This window comes from Loa loa (genome assembly GCF_000183805.2).
Source record: "Loa loa unplaced genomic scaffold supercont3.40, whole genome shotgun sequence".
NCBI lineage: Eukaryota > Metazoa > Nematoda > Chromadorea > Rhabditida > Onchocercidae > Loa > Loa loa.
Genome location: NW_018108220.1, coordinates 14316 through 28542, shown reverse-complemented (window position 1 = coordinate 28542; position 14227 = coordinate 14316). Strand labels below are relative to the sequence as shown.

At 33.2% G+C, this 14227-nt stretch overlaps 3 protein-coding genes across 3 annotated transcripts; 1 reads left to right on the top strand and 2 right to left on the bottom strand.

Annotated features, from left to right (window-relative positions):
• Window positions 1-2342: 2342 nt before the first annotated feature.
• On the bottom strand, window positions 2343-3591 carry LOAG_07715 (hypothetical protein; the record flags this gene model as incomplete). Its single annotated transcript, XM_003143248.1, has 4 exons — window positions 2343-2387; window positions 2646-2670; window positions 3194-3281; window positions 3450-3591. 4 exons carry the CDS (start codon window positions 3589-3591, stop codon window positions 2343-2345), a joined length of 300 nt encoding a protein of 99 aa, XP_003143296.1.
• A 2740-nt stretch (window positions 3592-6331) lies between these two features.
• Window positions 6332-12981, bottom strand: LOAG_07714 (hypothetical protein). The gene is made up of 19 exons (XM_020447521.1): window positions 12912-12981; window positions 12422-12650; window positions 11961-12038; window positions 11558-11697; window positions 11067-11162; window positions 10663-10823; window positions 10525-10594; window positions 10262-10426; window positions 9908-10052; window positions 9653-9761; window positions 9464-9596; window positions 9084-9246; window positions 8565-8675; window positions 8316-8431; window positions 7959-8042; window positions 7712-7807; window positions 7305-7457; window positions 7142-7219; window positions 6332-6739 (listed from the first exon to the last, which is right to left on the bottom strand). Exons 2-19 carry the CDS (start codon window positions 12648-12650, stop codon window positions 6605-6607), a joined length of 2262 nt encoding a protein of 753 aa, XP_020302258.1. The 5' UTR covers window positions 12912-12981; the 3' UTR covers window positions 6332-6604.
• A 456-nt stretch (window positions 12982-13437) lies between these two features.
• LOAG_07713 (hypothetical protein) lies at window positions 13438-14049 on the top strand (the record flags this gene model as incomplete). Its single annotated transcript, XM_003143246.1, has 2 exons — window positions 13438-13530; window positions 13933-14049. Coding segments are annotated over 2 exons (210 nt in total), but the record flags the coding sequence as incomplete, so codon positions are not given.
• Between the last annotated feature and the right edge of the window lie 178 nt (window positions 14050-14227).

The following is a 14227-nucleotide window of genomic DNA, read 5'->3' as shown; positions in this document are numbered from 1 at the left end:
ACCCAAAACCTTGTTACTATTTTCAGATATTCTTATTTGTGTCCCTTCTCTAAAACTGGATGATATATGATTGTGCTTGATTACCGCTCCCAAATATAAAACACTGTTTTAAAGTGAAGTTTTCGGAGCTTCGATATGTTCAAATTATTTTGTCAGCAATTACTTCAATACAATAATTAAAAGCTTCGCGAGAGGATAAAAAAAAATGATGAAGTTATACTTTCAATGGACACGAATTTCTACCTGGATATCTTCAATCACATCTACAAATATTAAATGCCATCTGGAATTATTTCTTAATGAGAAAGTGAAGAATTTTTGAAGAGTTCAAATGTTCAGGGATAAATCAATACTGTAGATTTTCAAATATCAAAGAGGAGTTTGGCGATCATATTATACTAATATGAAACGAGATACTCAGTTTTGATTGAACAAATTTCAGACGGCAGAAATAATAATTCGAATGAGTTGCAGAGGTCTGCACGAAATCCTTATATAAAGATTTCATATTTCATAAAGATTAACCATATATCAAAGTCTCTTCCAAGTTTTTACTTTTAATTGAGTCTGAATTTCAAGATTCCAGGCGAAGTGGTACTGGAATTAGATCGATCTAGAATATAGAGAATATCATTGCGGAGGATGTTTGGGTAACCGGAACTGTTTCGATAGCAAACAACATGCATAAATCACTAAGCATATGAAACGTATAACTCTGTCATCATGCCAGACAAGTTCGGATACTCACAATTTCCGTTATTTCCCTTAATAAAGAAACGGTATTTCGGAATAATTATGAATTTTTATAGATTTTTAGAGCCGATTATTTGGTGAACATTAAACACCCAGTATTAGTAAATTTTAATTAATTTTTAAATGTGAAAATTTGTAAAAAGAAGCAAACCCTTTACAATACCCCAATTTCACCATGTATGGATTGCACGTTTAATGATAGCGATTAAAGTTGAGGAATTATGTTAACTGAATTTACACAATCAGTTCAGGTGTGACTCTCAGCTAGCATACAATGTTGTTTTGTCTTTTGACCCGACTTTGTGACATATGATCTTTCTGATGTAGTACATCGATATATAACAATCATTCAAAGTACAATTACACTTGTGAATGTTGAAATGGATTCGCCAAAAACGCTGACGATGAATGTCTCCCACCGTATTTTTACTGTTTTAGACGAATGCCGTACCGGCGATACAACGAGATTCTGGGATCGGAACGCATTGTGAGTGAATCCGGTTGGCTCACATACATGAAGTTGTAATATTGATCACAATAGAAACGAGAAAAAGTGCACTTATTTTGGCATTGGTATGCACGATAATATGAGAAAGTTTAATTTTTGATTATCCACGGCGATTTCCGTAGTATTTCATTTCATTTGTTGACAGAAAGCTGATAGAGGAATAATTTATCAGAAATAGAAAAGATGCTTTAGTACAGCAACATTTTACTGCTCAGGTTAAATTTAATTGAATTGAATTAAATAGTTATTTAGAAATTAACTTATCCTGAAAAATTGGCTCTATAATTGTTTCTTATCATGCAAAAATAAAACTTTATAACATTTTATATCTAAAAAAATATGCAATTTATCGTTGGATAGTAAGTAATATCAGATCGAACAACAGCAGATTGCCCGAAATGTAATCCACAAGTGACCTCTTCGTAGAGCTATCTGCACCTGCATGTTGGTTTCAAAGACATATTGGATTGAGTTAAACTGTACAGGTTTTTTATTTAGAGCTCCATTCAGGTACGAAGGTTAAAAATGGGAAGCCTATTTTAAGTTTCATAAAAGTCGCTATTAGGATAGAACTAAGGCAGTTACCAATGACCAGTACCACGTACTGCAATCACATCTAACAAATAATGAGTCAAACGATTTTCTAGATCGAGACAGCAAGATTCACTCATTTTTTGATCTGATCTTTTAAGAATGATAATTGTTTAGATACTAATTCAGTGATCGTTCCATCTTAATTTAGCACTTTTTTTGAAGTGACGAGATATATTTTGAAACGTGTCGTTTTAAAAGAAAAAAAGTGGAAAAAGAAAACTCATCCAGAAGTTTTCAAAAAAGTTTGTTCTTCATGACTGATCAGAAAAATGTACCTAAAATTAGTTTCAGTCATCTTTATTTTAACTCAAACAAACCTTCAAAGAAAAAAAAATACTAGTAGACCAATGGATTAAGCATTCTGGGGCTTCTGATATGTATACTGATATTTACAAGTTACATGACGAATGTATAAATGGAAACCCCCTGAACTCTTAAATTTCAAATCGCAGTAGACATTTTAAACTCCACCCTCATAAGTTAATTTTCACCGAAATGACAAGCAATATTTTAAATCTACTGCACTTCTCGTCTAAAAGAATTTTTTAAATTTGATTCTGGTTCCTTTTCAAAAATACAAATTGTTTCGAAGGCCATAATGAACTATAAGTGTATTGTCAAATAAACAAGAAAAAAGTTGACATGCTGAATAGTTCTGGCGATTTTATGACTAATGATAGCATTTCTCTCAATCTAAATTTAAACGTTATTTAAAAAAATGCATGTAATAATAAGTTTTGCTACCATAAAACTTCATTATTGAATATTAGCTGTATTTTTTTTACCATACCTTGATGGTTTCGTTTATCCGATAACTACAAAATTTATTTAAATCAAATAATTATTAATTCTAAGTGAATATTTTTCAAGTTAAAAGAGTCTACGCTTCTTTCTCATGAACCTTTCATCTATGAGTTATTTTTTGCTTGGCAGAAAAACTCAAAAAAGTCGAAAAAGTTTTGATTATAAAGGAAATTGCATAGAAACCACTGCGGAGTGATTTCTGAATAAATTTCCGATAAAATTTTCCCTGCCAATTTTTGCCACTCGAAAAATCCTGTATTTTCAGCATTATTAGTATCACAGAGTTTTCCACTAAATTTGGATGGATAGTCACAAAAAAATGTTGAATAAATGCTTGTTGTCCAACATGTTCCATTACTTATGATGAATTCAAATCGCAACAACAAACAATCGTACGAATTCTAACAAGTGTGATAATACAGAGTTTTGACATTTGTTTTTTTAAATTGAAAAATTTTACGCAAATATTTGAAAAATTAGCAAACTTGATTCATACTGAACGCAAAAAAATTTAATCTGCAAAAACATTCGTACGTTATCATGTCTTTTCCACCTTTAGCAATGTATGTGACGCCATTCTTACATGGATTCGTTGAACATGGATCTGATTTTGAAAGTCCTTCTTTAACTTCATATTTGTCGCTTTGAATAGGAAAATAAGCGACAAGGAGTCGAATTTTATGGTATCTTTGGCATTGCAGAAATGACAATAGAGAAAAAGTATAATTTAGTCCTTAGTCAGTTTCAAAATGGTCAAAATTTCAAGGTCCAAGAATGTTGTCTGAAATACCGTTGTCGTTCCTAGTCGCTTTATTGATGACCTCAGTGCAATCAGTTCTTGTGTTCATGGGCACATTTACAGGAATATGTTCGGTCATTTCATTGAAATAACATGGATCTTTATATTCACATGGATTAGCTATAGAACACATATTTTCGCTGATAACACTATCATTACTACTATTTCATTCCACGTTTAATACTGCTATCAATTGGTGATTTTTTCGTTTCACCTCAACAGTTTATCTCAGTCTTTCTGTCGTTGTTTGGAGAGTTTTCACTCTTGAAAAGTAAGAAGTTTTCTAAACAGAAACATCAGAATTTAGCGGTAAATTAGAATGTTTTTTAGTTGGAAAGATAATGAACTATTAAGCTGCTACAGTTCTTCGATAAACTAAACCACTTCTCAAGCATTTCTATAAAGTTGATAAGCAATAAGTGTGAATTAGTGATCATATTAATATCTAAGATTCTGGCAGATAATTTACCAAATTTGCCCACTCTCTAAACGTTCACTTTCTTCACGATCATGAGAATGCTTATCACGATGAGTCTTTTTTTGCCAAAAATTATTTAATGAAGTTTCACTTGTTTGCCTAATTACTTGTTTCGTTATATTTCAACTCCTAAGTTATAAAATTGTGAAATTCATCTCAGAAATGAAATTTGCATATAACAATAGTTAAAATATCACTACTTCCTGCTTCCAACAATCTCATTTTTATACCCTCCAAATGTTTTTATGAATAGATTTCACCTAATTATTATCAATCACTGTTGTCATTGCTTATCAATTTCCACGATTTTTCGAGTGCAACAAATATTTGATATTTTAATAAATACCTTAAAAATGTCAGGAAATAGACAAGTCAACCTCACTATGTCTACAGGTAATTTCATCCGAATTCCGTTTTTATGTAAGCTTTACACGACAAGGAACACAGGGATCATCGCGCTTTCCCTTATTCTTATGAATGAGGACAAACTGTGACAGAAAAAAATAAAAACCTCTAAAACAGTTTATGGTCCATGTTGACTTTTCAGATATCAGTATATACGCCACCGGCATGATCGGAGTATCGTAGGCTTTTAATGTCTAAGACATCAATTCGCTAATAAGGAAGCTTGAATTTTCTTGAAAAGAATCCTTCCAACAAAAGATTTACTATTCATTAATTCAAAATCATACAGGTACTTGGGTATTAAAATATTTTTGAAAACCATCATTTCTAACTGATCAAAATTTAAAATGTATTAAGACACGCACTTTTCGGTATAATGAAATTTGATAATTCTTTTTTGCAACTATCCGGTTAGATAAACGATATTTGTAAGTTAAGGCTTTTCAAGCCTTAACTATTTGGAAGCTATTTGAGGCTGAACGACCATACAAACAACCAAACTCAAATCTCGAACTGAAAATTCCTAGAAATTTCTAAGAATTCAGCATGAATTTCCATAGTTTTTAACTCACTTTCTTAGAGAAGTATCATGTCATTAGGCGAATGCTGGAACAAAAACCACAAAAATAAGTGGCAGGAATGTTCAATGTTCTTTGGAAGAATTCCATTTGCAGAAAAGTAGAAGATAACAAATGCCAGATTAGCTTCTCTCCATGTCCTAAAATGTCTGAGACATGATAAAAAACTCAAAATTACTTCCTCACATCTCATTACAAGCACTGTCAAGACCAATTATAGGAAGATTGACAGAGGAGAAAAAGGCGACAGTAACGTCCCGCAGAAGAGTTTCCAGTGCGTTTCCAGTGCTCTGAAACTGAAGTAACTCTTGAACACTCCAATAATGGTTTCAACCAAATCCTAAACTTCCAGAATGATTTTTAAGCCCAACTTCACGACCGGAATTGAAGAATTTTAAAATATACATTAACTGACAAATAATGTATAAAATATTTCCAAATTTTGAGATAACCTGAAACGAAATTGTAATGCACCAGCTTAAAATAGAAATGCATGAAATTGCCACAATGTTGCAAAATGAGAAACTGATATAGATATGAATGGCTGAAATTTATTCGTTGAAACCATCCACTTTTTTTTTCATTATTTTTGTGCTTTTTTATCATATCGTTACTTACCATAGGAAGTTAAAATGGATTGCATTTAATATCTGATAATTTTCAACATATAAATCTACTGAACTGAATGCAACATTAGGTGCATTCATCCTCACTCATTAGTTAAAGAAGTCATCCTTGGTGATACGTAAAATATATGGGCAAACTTGAACTTTATGAATTAACGCTCATCAATATTCCGCCGAATAATCAGAAAAGATGTGTGTGAATCTACAGTTCTTTTCCAAAGAAGTATGTAAGTAATCGTTGATAGAAACATTTCGCATACGGAAATCCGAATTTCCCATTGTCAACAGCCATGTTTTATGAGCAATCTCGGTGCCAATAAAATAATAACTTCAGTTCTATCAATCTTAAAACAGAACTACAATTGGGTCCAAATATAAAGAACTTCACGCTGAATCAGCAATTTTATACATTTCGCATGCTAACCGGCCGAAGTTTGTACCTTATCCAGAAAAACTTTTATATAATGCACTAAACACACTAAAGCAAAAAACGAGATTTTTTTTTACTACTACCGCTCCCGAAGCTATAAAAAAGTGTTCAGAAAGAAAAAATTTGAAATACGACTGTAGTTGTCATCTCAGCAGCATTGAACAAAATCATACACACTCATACTTCATTATAAACCAATGAAACAAAGTGAAATACAATCTGAAAGCCGAAAAAACGCCTATTGAAGCAAAGTGAAACTGACTTTCAGGTGGCCTTTTTTTTTTTTTTAGACTGATTCATTAGTAGAATTGCTCAGCTACGCCCAATTAAAATTGATTATAGACTTTTGAATTATTTTGCCATCTATTTCTCAGAATTCCATCTCCCCGATTCATTCCTATTCAGATTCTGTAGCTTTTAAAATCAAATGAAAACTGTTAAACAGATTCAAAGTTTCTGCTTCCACAAACACCTTGAACAGTACAGAAGATCCACAACCGACTTTCACCATTATCGGGGTTCATACATCGTTGAAAAAAACAAAGCTTGACTTTGAAACACCTTCATGAAAACAATCATAAAATCAAATAGAATATACATTTCTCCCTTGAAACTAAAATTACATTGGTTCATTGTGAATCTTCTACATTTGGTAATACATGATCAGCTAATTCTACTACCTGCTTCGGAAATTTCGGGGGTCCAATTAGTCGTATAACGTCTTCATAACTAAGCATTTCTTTCTCCAACAGCGAAGCTGCCAGCTGCAATTAAATACTCCTTAAATATGTCGTAAAAATTAGATTAAAAATACATAAAATGTGCAGTAAAAGATGAAGGGCAGCAAAAATCTTCCTATCATTTCTTTATGAATTTAACAAATATATTGGCCTTAAATAATAGCTTGGACAAAAAAATATGGACTTAACAAAAAACACTCAAACCAAATTTCAATCATAGTTGTAATTCATATTAATAGCAATTATGAACATAAGCGGAAAGAAAGGAGAAAAATCGAAAGCAATTAAAAAATAAATGTAGATTTTTGATCAGTATTATAATCCCTTAGATAAGAGATGAGGATAATATCGAAATATTCTTGAAATAATAAACTTAATTACTGAGCGTAAAAAAATCTGCTGAAATACAAATAAAGAGTGCTATACCTTTCTCAGTTTTTCTTCATTCATCTTCAAAATGCCTTCCGCAGTGAAATACGCTTTTGAAACTAATTTAGAAGCCTCCTGAAAAATGATCAACAGATGAATTCTCATTATAAATTAACTTATCAAACAACGAGTTGCAACTTGTATCTAACAAACAATATACCTGATCAATTAAATGTTGTAATTTCATGCTGAAAGGTTTTTTGTAAATTCCTAGTTCGCTTCGTTTGCTGTCATCCATCATCGGGAAACTCAGAGGACCTACGATTTCACTCATTCCGTATAGTTGCACTTGTGCATATGCCGACTTTGTAACCTGAAAAAATGGAATTTAAAAAAAAAAAGACAAGGTGCATACCACAAAAAAACTTCCAAACAAAAAGCAGTATGGTTTCTCTTCAAATCTCACAAATTTTCATATTTCATAAACAGTACAAATGAATTTCACCACACATTATATTTGAAATCCATTTTCCGGAAACTGATTGCCAGGAAAAAATCCCTTTCGATCCGAAATAAAATAAAAGTTCTTAGTTGTAATTTAACGCCATTTTCATTTTCAATAAACACCTTTTTTAAGTCATCTTCGGCGCCCGTAGTGACACGTCCAAAAATAACATTTTCTGCTGCCCGGCCTCCAAGCAGCATGCACATACGATCAAACATCTGTAATAAAATGCACATACTATCCATAAAATTCGGCGCTCTTAAATGATATTGTATATCTGCGATAAGGAATTTATGTTCGGCTGAATTAATGAGTCTTTGTCAAAATTTGTTATTAGCTTAGGAAAGCAAGTTCAAAACGACGAAACACCTCTTCTTTAGTTAATATTTTTCGCTCTCGCGGACTGTACTGAGCAAAACCAAGTTTAACGCTTGTTCGTGGGATAATGCTAACCTGAAATGAAGGCACATAGAAGAGAATGTCACTGGTATAAGATCCAGAAAACAAAACTAAATTCGGAAGAAAAAACTCGCTATAATCAAATTTAAAATAATATTACGAGCGTAGCGACAAACGCCTTATGCAAATACCAGGATTAGCTGGCTATATGATCTAAACAATGTCATACAATGCAATATGAAAGACTACAGTGATTATTAATAGATAACAGTGAATCAATCGAGTTCAGGAATCTGTAAAGAAATTTCTGATTAATCAGTAAAAAACCCTTAGCAAGGCATCAGTGTGTTCCATCAACCATCCGATCAAAGCATGACCAGATTCATGATACGCTACAATTTCACGTTCCTCTTCTACCATTGATCGACTCCTTTTTTCTGCACCTAGAATGAGATCAACCGTTAGAGGTAGCTATTATAATGCTGAGATCAACCATCAAGTAATTACTATAAAACATCTGAAGATTTACAGATTCAGGAATCCTACATTTTATGCATGAAATACAAAACGAAAGACCTGCAAGAATTCTCTGCAATGATTCGTCTAGATCATCCACTGTCACCAGACCCTTCTCTGATGATGCAGCCCGAATCGCTGCTTCATTTACTACATTTGCGATGTCTGCTCCTAAAATGAAGCTAAAGAAACCATTAGAACCTAATTGTACCAGAAAGCTGTTATCTAACAACAATACTGGTTTCTTTTTCAATAAAAACAGAGATGATCGACATTATTTCAAGACTGAATGTACAACAATGACTGGAACCATTAGAAGAACTTGTTCTAAGTAGGAATGGCGGCACTGGTACATAGCATGGAAGTAACCTTATATTAATACCCTCTGACGTATCAATTCGGATTTGGATCAATTTGGATTTCCATAAACTGATACAGAAAGCTATTAAAGCATTGAAAATAAAACAAAACAGAGTTTCCATTGAAAAAGCACTAACTTGAAATCAGCAATAAATTCTAACAAAACATAAAAAAGCACACAGTTTTCAATAAATTAAAAGTATACAAACTTGTTTTGACCTGAAAATCGTGGCGTTCTTTGAGCAAGCCTCTTGGAATAATATTGCGGTTCATGATCCAACTTAATTTTGCTCAAATACAATTCGAACATTTCCTGCCTTTCCAAGGCGGTTGGAAGGTCGATAACGATGTGTCGATCGAATCGACCAGGGCGTAGCAGAGCCTGGAAAATATATTTCAAAATAAGCTAAGCAAATCTACATTAACCGAATTTATTTCGCCACAAATAAACTATTGCTGACATAGTCAGATATCATATAACAAATTGGATTCAGAAAATTCATGGGGGGAGGGGGGACATTAGTTTACACCAGGTTCTACTTACAGTCATTTTTACAGTGAGAACTCATTTATGAATCAATTTTTCTCGAAAACTAAACCTTATCCAATATATCGCCACGATTTGTTGAGCCAAGTAAAACAATACCACGACCACTATCAATACCATCCATCTCTACCAGCAACTGATTTAAGGTCTGCTCCTCTTCTCGACTTCCACCACCCGTAGCTTCGCTGGAATTATTAAAATTCAAAACAGGAAATATTAAAGGAGGTTCAGCTAAAATTACCTCTGGCTTCTTTTGCGTCCTATTGCATCTATTTCATCGATATAAATGATGCAAGGCGCCATTTTCTTTGCCGTTTTGAACAAATTTCTGATCCTAGATGCTCCCAAACCTGAATGATAGTTAAATTAGCCATTAAATGAAATAACTGTACTGTTTGTCCTATTATTTAAGCATAAAGGAATAGGAAATATAGACATATTCATTAGAGTTCCGTAAAAAAGAACGAAAGCACCTTCCTTAAGTTAAAATAAATACCTCCAATCATTTCAACAAATTCAGTGCCATTCATCGAAATAAATGGCACTGAAGATTCGGTAGCAAGGGCTTTTGCCAGAAACGTCTTTCCACATCCAGGTGGACCGGTAAGCAATGCACCTTTTGGTAGACGAGCTCCCAGTTTCTGAAAATTTATTTCAATTTTCTCAGAAGGTACAATTTTAAAAAACCTCTTTCGTTTGGTAAAACGCATGTGCGTTTGATAAGGAAGGTCTCAAAAGAATTCAACTAATTAGTATGTTATTGCTACCAACGACAGAATTCCATCAAGAAATAAAACTCGCTATTAAATAGGGAAAAACGAAAGACAACGTATTAGCAGTTTGTAATAACCATATATTTTTCAGGACGTTTGAGATAATCCACAAATTCTTCAATCTCAACTTTAGCTTCATGCAAACCGGCAACGTCTTTGAACCTTATTTTTTGAGCGTTAGTGTCATTTGGTTTGATTACATTCAGCTTCATTTTAAGACCAAGCACATCTTGAAAGGAACTCTGAAAACAGACCTAGCAAATCTATTGTTTATGAGATAAAAAAAAGTTTGCTGAAAGATTATTAGAATTCTTTAGAAAGTGAATAAGTTGACACTCACTTTCATTGATGGAAGAGACTTTGAAGCTCCGAATAGCATTAACGCCAACAAAAGCAACAGCAGGAGATCTCTACAAGGAACAACAGTTAATAAGGTATGAAGAAATAGAATTACATGCACACATAATAGGAAACATACAGGAACCCTTGTATTGAAGTGTCGATAATTGCAACTGGTGCCCATTCTTCTGGTGGTCTTCCCAAAGCAGTTTCTATCGCGCGTATATCAGCTTCCAGTCTTTTAGTATCCATAGCTGTCACCACATATACTTTCTGCCAACCTATACCTGGCCTGAACATCTGAAAACATATGTAATTGATTTCTATAAAATAGTCAAAAATTACAAGTTAAATTGCTTTTAGTTCAATCCCACTTCATATTGTCAGTTACTTGTTGCAGTGAATTTTTCTCAAAACAACTAATCTGTGTTTGTAATAACTGCCAACGAAGTAATTTTAAAGTGCCGAAAGTATTCTTACCGATTCAGAAACGAAATATACTAAATATAAACACGAGCTTAAACACTAGGGAAAAATTCTTACATTGTATCCACAGTCACGGAAAGGTAGATTCTCCACTGGACTCGGCTTCATGATGATACGAGCAACATTATTTCCAGTTATTACAATTTGTTCAATCTAAAAAGGCATTCCGCAAAATTCACCCGTAAAATTTGACCAAAAATTTTCAGTAAACTTCTGCCATTCTCTGGAAGTAACTATTCTCGAAATTATTTAATACCACGTTATTTTCTGAACATGGATACTAATAATTTGTATAAATTTATTGGATTACATAGTTTGCCAAATAGTATTGAATACCTTAATGAGTGATTAAAAAAAGGAATTCCTTGTTCAAGAATGCAACTCTAACTTACTGAAATTTGTGTAGAGATTAACATCTCAATTGTTTGTCAACTACTCGTCAAGCTACGGTGCTTGACTATCTTCTACAGCTGCTAAACATTTCCCTTAGCAATTCAAATATGTATTACGGTTATTACGAATTCAGTTATTATGAAAATAATCTTTACCTGCCCCGATGGTACTATGTAGGTGAGAAAGTCATGTATTGTCAATTGATTTGCATATTTCGTCTGCCATACGCTTGTTAAAGCCGATGTTATCAGTGCTGCCACTACACTTCCGATTAATAAACCCATGAAAAATTTTCCTAAAATTTCAAATAAAAGATTAGTAAGTAGGATACTAAAAAGAATAAAGTACTATTTTAATCTTATGAGAGAATTAGAATCTTGAATTGATTGAAATTTAAGGAAAAATTACAAAAACATATGTCGATGGATTCTGTTTTTATATAGAAGTGAGTGATTTAACAAGAATGGTTAATCATAAGAAATACGAGCTATATTTAAACTGTATCATTTGTCACCAAATATTTTACATTTAACAACCATTAACGGATTAAAAACATACTTAGTTTTTTATTATCAGGCTCTTTTGACCACTCTTCTTTACCTCGATCACCATCTTTATTGTTAACTGCATGCCGAACTGAAAAAAAATTCTTTCCTATGTGATTCCGATACTACTTGATACATGGAATCACTTGTAATTTGTTACGACCATTCAATTCGATAAGATACAGATATAAATGTCCATGAGAGAATATTACGGAGCAAAACTAATTCCATAAGCGCGGCTGTTATCCGAAACAAATCAGTATGAAAATTTCAATGCAATAAAATAGATTTCATGTGGTTAATGCGATAGTGTGGGCTGAGTTTTCAACTTCTAGCGTCAATTAAATCTGTCATGAGTTGGAAATTGCACAGTGATAACTTTTTTAGATATGTCGGAATGATACCAACTGACCGTTGGATGCTAGTAATCAAATGTTATGCAAAAAACGCACAATAATAAAAAATAAGACTAACCTGAAGATGAGGAAAAAAAACGTCCCCAAAAGGATGGCGTTAGCTGGTGTGATGACCAGGACGTTGAAGATGGAGTTTTGAAAAGACATTTCTTGGGAATTGTCTTGGGATATGAATGAACAAATGAGGACTGCAGCGAAATGTTAGCCTTCCGATGCTGTGCAATAAACAATGAGCGAAGCAATCGCTTACCGGAATAGCAGTCAATGAAACCTCCAACTCTCAGCATCTGAAACATCATCGCAGTTTTCCGTAATTTCTTTTTCGTCTCAACCGGAATTTTTTTAAACTGTGTGTGACTAAAAAGTATCGATACAAGATACACTGCAGTGAATGCACCGAGAATTTCGATACCATACTTAAAGGGATCAATAGTAGTTCAAGATAAGGACTCCCCGTGAAGAATTGCTCTACTCATACTTATTGGACGAGTACAAACAATATTGAATGAAAGTGTTTTAAATGATAATAATGGAGTAGTGATACTTACTCCATGCACAACTTTGTAATCTTCTTTTCTGAACTTTACTATTTTTTACAACCATTCAAAGGACCTGAAATATTATAACATCACATCCACCAATGTTACACGTTTCGAACAAAGAACCCCTCAATTTTTCTGACAACTTATCAGCAAATGAGAAGAATAAATACCGAGATGTAAATGTTCCAACGTCCAGGTTAACGTAAATATTACATCTAGTCTGTCAGATGCTTGTACTTGTTGTGTCAAGAAGTCTTTCAGAGCATATTCATTACCACATTGACGGCAGTAAGAGTGGACAATGTTTGCAGCTCCCCTACCCAGCCATTTTCTACCTTTTAATAGAGTGCTCAAATGAATGAAATACCATTCAGGACACCTATACTGGTTGTCCTATGATTTGCCCGTCCACTGGGTATTTCAAGGTTTGAGCCTTTTTGATTCTAAGTTTTCCCAAAGTTTAGAAAGTTTGGATGGGTTTTAGGGCACTGTGGTAATCTTCCATCAAAACGATTGAGTCTTAATTATTAGCATGTTATTGGCCAGGAGAGCAATTCATACATGTGTCGCATGGTATGGACCTGTGAAAGATCGAATTATACAAAGGCTTCGAGCAGAATTTAAGGTTTTCTTTTTTATGACAATAAAAATAAAACCGTGAAATCCACCACGTAATTACAGAAATGAATTTCGCTTTTGCGGTATGTGTCAAAAGTGAAATATAGTTTTGCTGTCTGTAACTGCAAAATAAATTCAATCTCGCATCTTGTGCAGATGAGGGTTAATATTATTGAGATTTAGCAAACTATTTTCATTTATATGATTTTTGGGCATGCGCAATTAAATTTATTTTGTAAATCTACTCCAGAATTCCTTTTTTTAAAAAGGATTACATTTTGCCAGCTACAAGAGATTCGCGATTTATATAATTACATAAATATTTGAAAAATTCTGCGGATTTTATGAGTATAAATTGACGTTAAATGTGTTGAGATAATATGAAATTTCTAGCAATAGTTATTTTTAGCCTACTCATTTGGAAGTGGAATGTGAAAGTGAGAACCATGCAGGTCGGAGGGACGATGAAAGGCATTTCTATGTGCAGATTGTGTCCAACAATTTCGAAGGATTGCAAACCGTACAGGTGAGGATTTAAGCTAATTACAGCAACTACTTCATCAACTTACCTTTACACATTTCTCAGAGTTTTAATATATTTTTCAGAAGCTTTGAGATAACTCACAATTTTTCCAATCTCAACTTCAGCTTCTTGCAAACCTGCAACATCCTTATACCTTATTTTTTGAGTGTTAGTGATATTT

Bases quoted from the DNA above. Each gene is read 5' to 3' on its own strand.
- LOAG_07714 (XM_020447521.1), bottom strand. From the start codon at position 12,650: ATGCTGAGAGTTGGAGGTTTCATTGACTGCTATTCCGGTAAGCGATTG. The intron at 12,039-12,421 runs GTTAGTCTTATT...ATTTTTTTTCAG, and splicing joins TTTTTTTTCCTCATCTTCAG to TTCGGCATGCAGTTAACAAT. The intron at 8,676-9,083 runs GTCAAAACAAGT...GCTTCATTTTAG, and splicing joins AAGAACGCCACGATTTTCAG to GAGCAGACATCGCAAATGTA.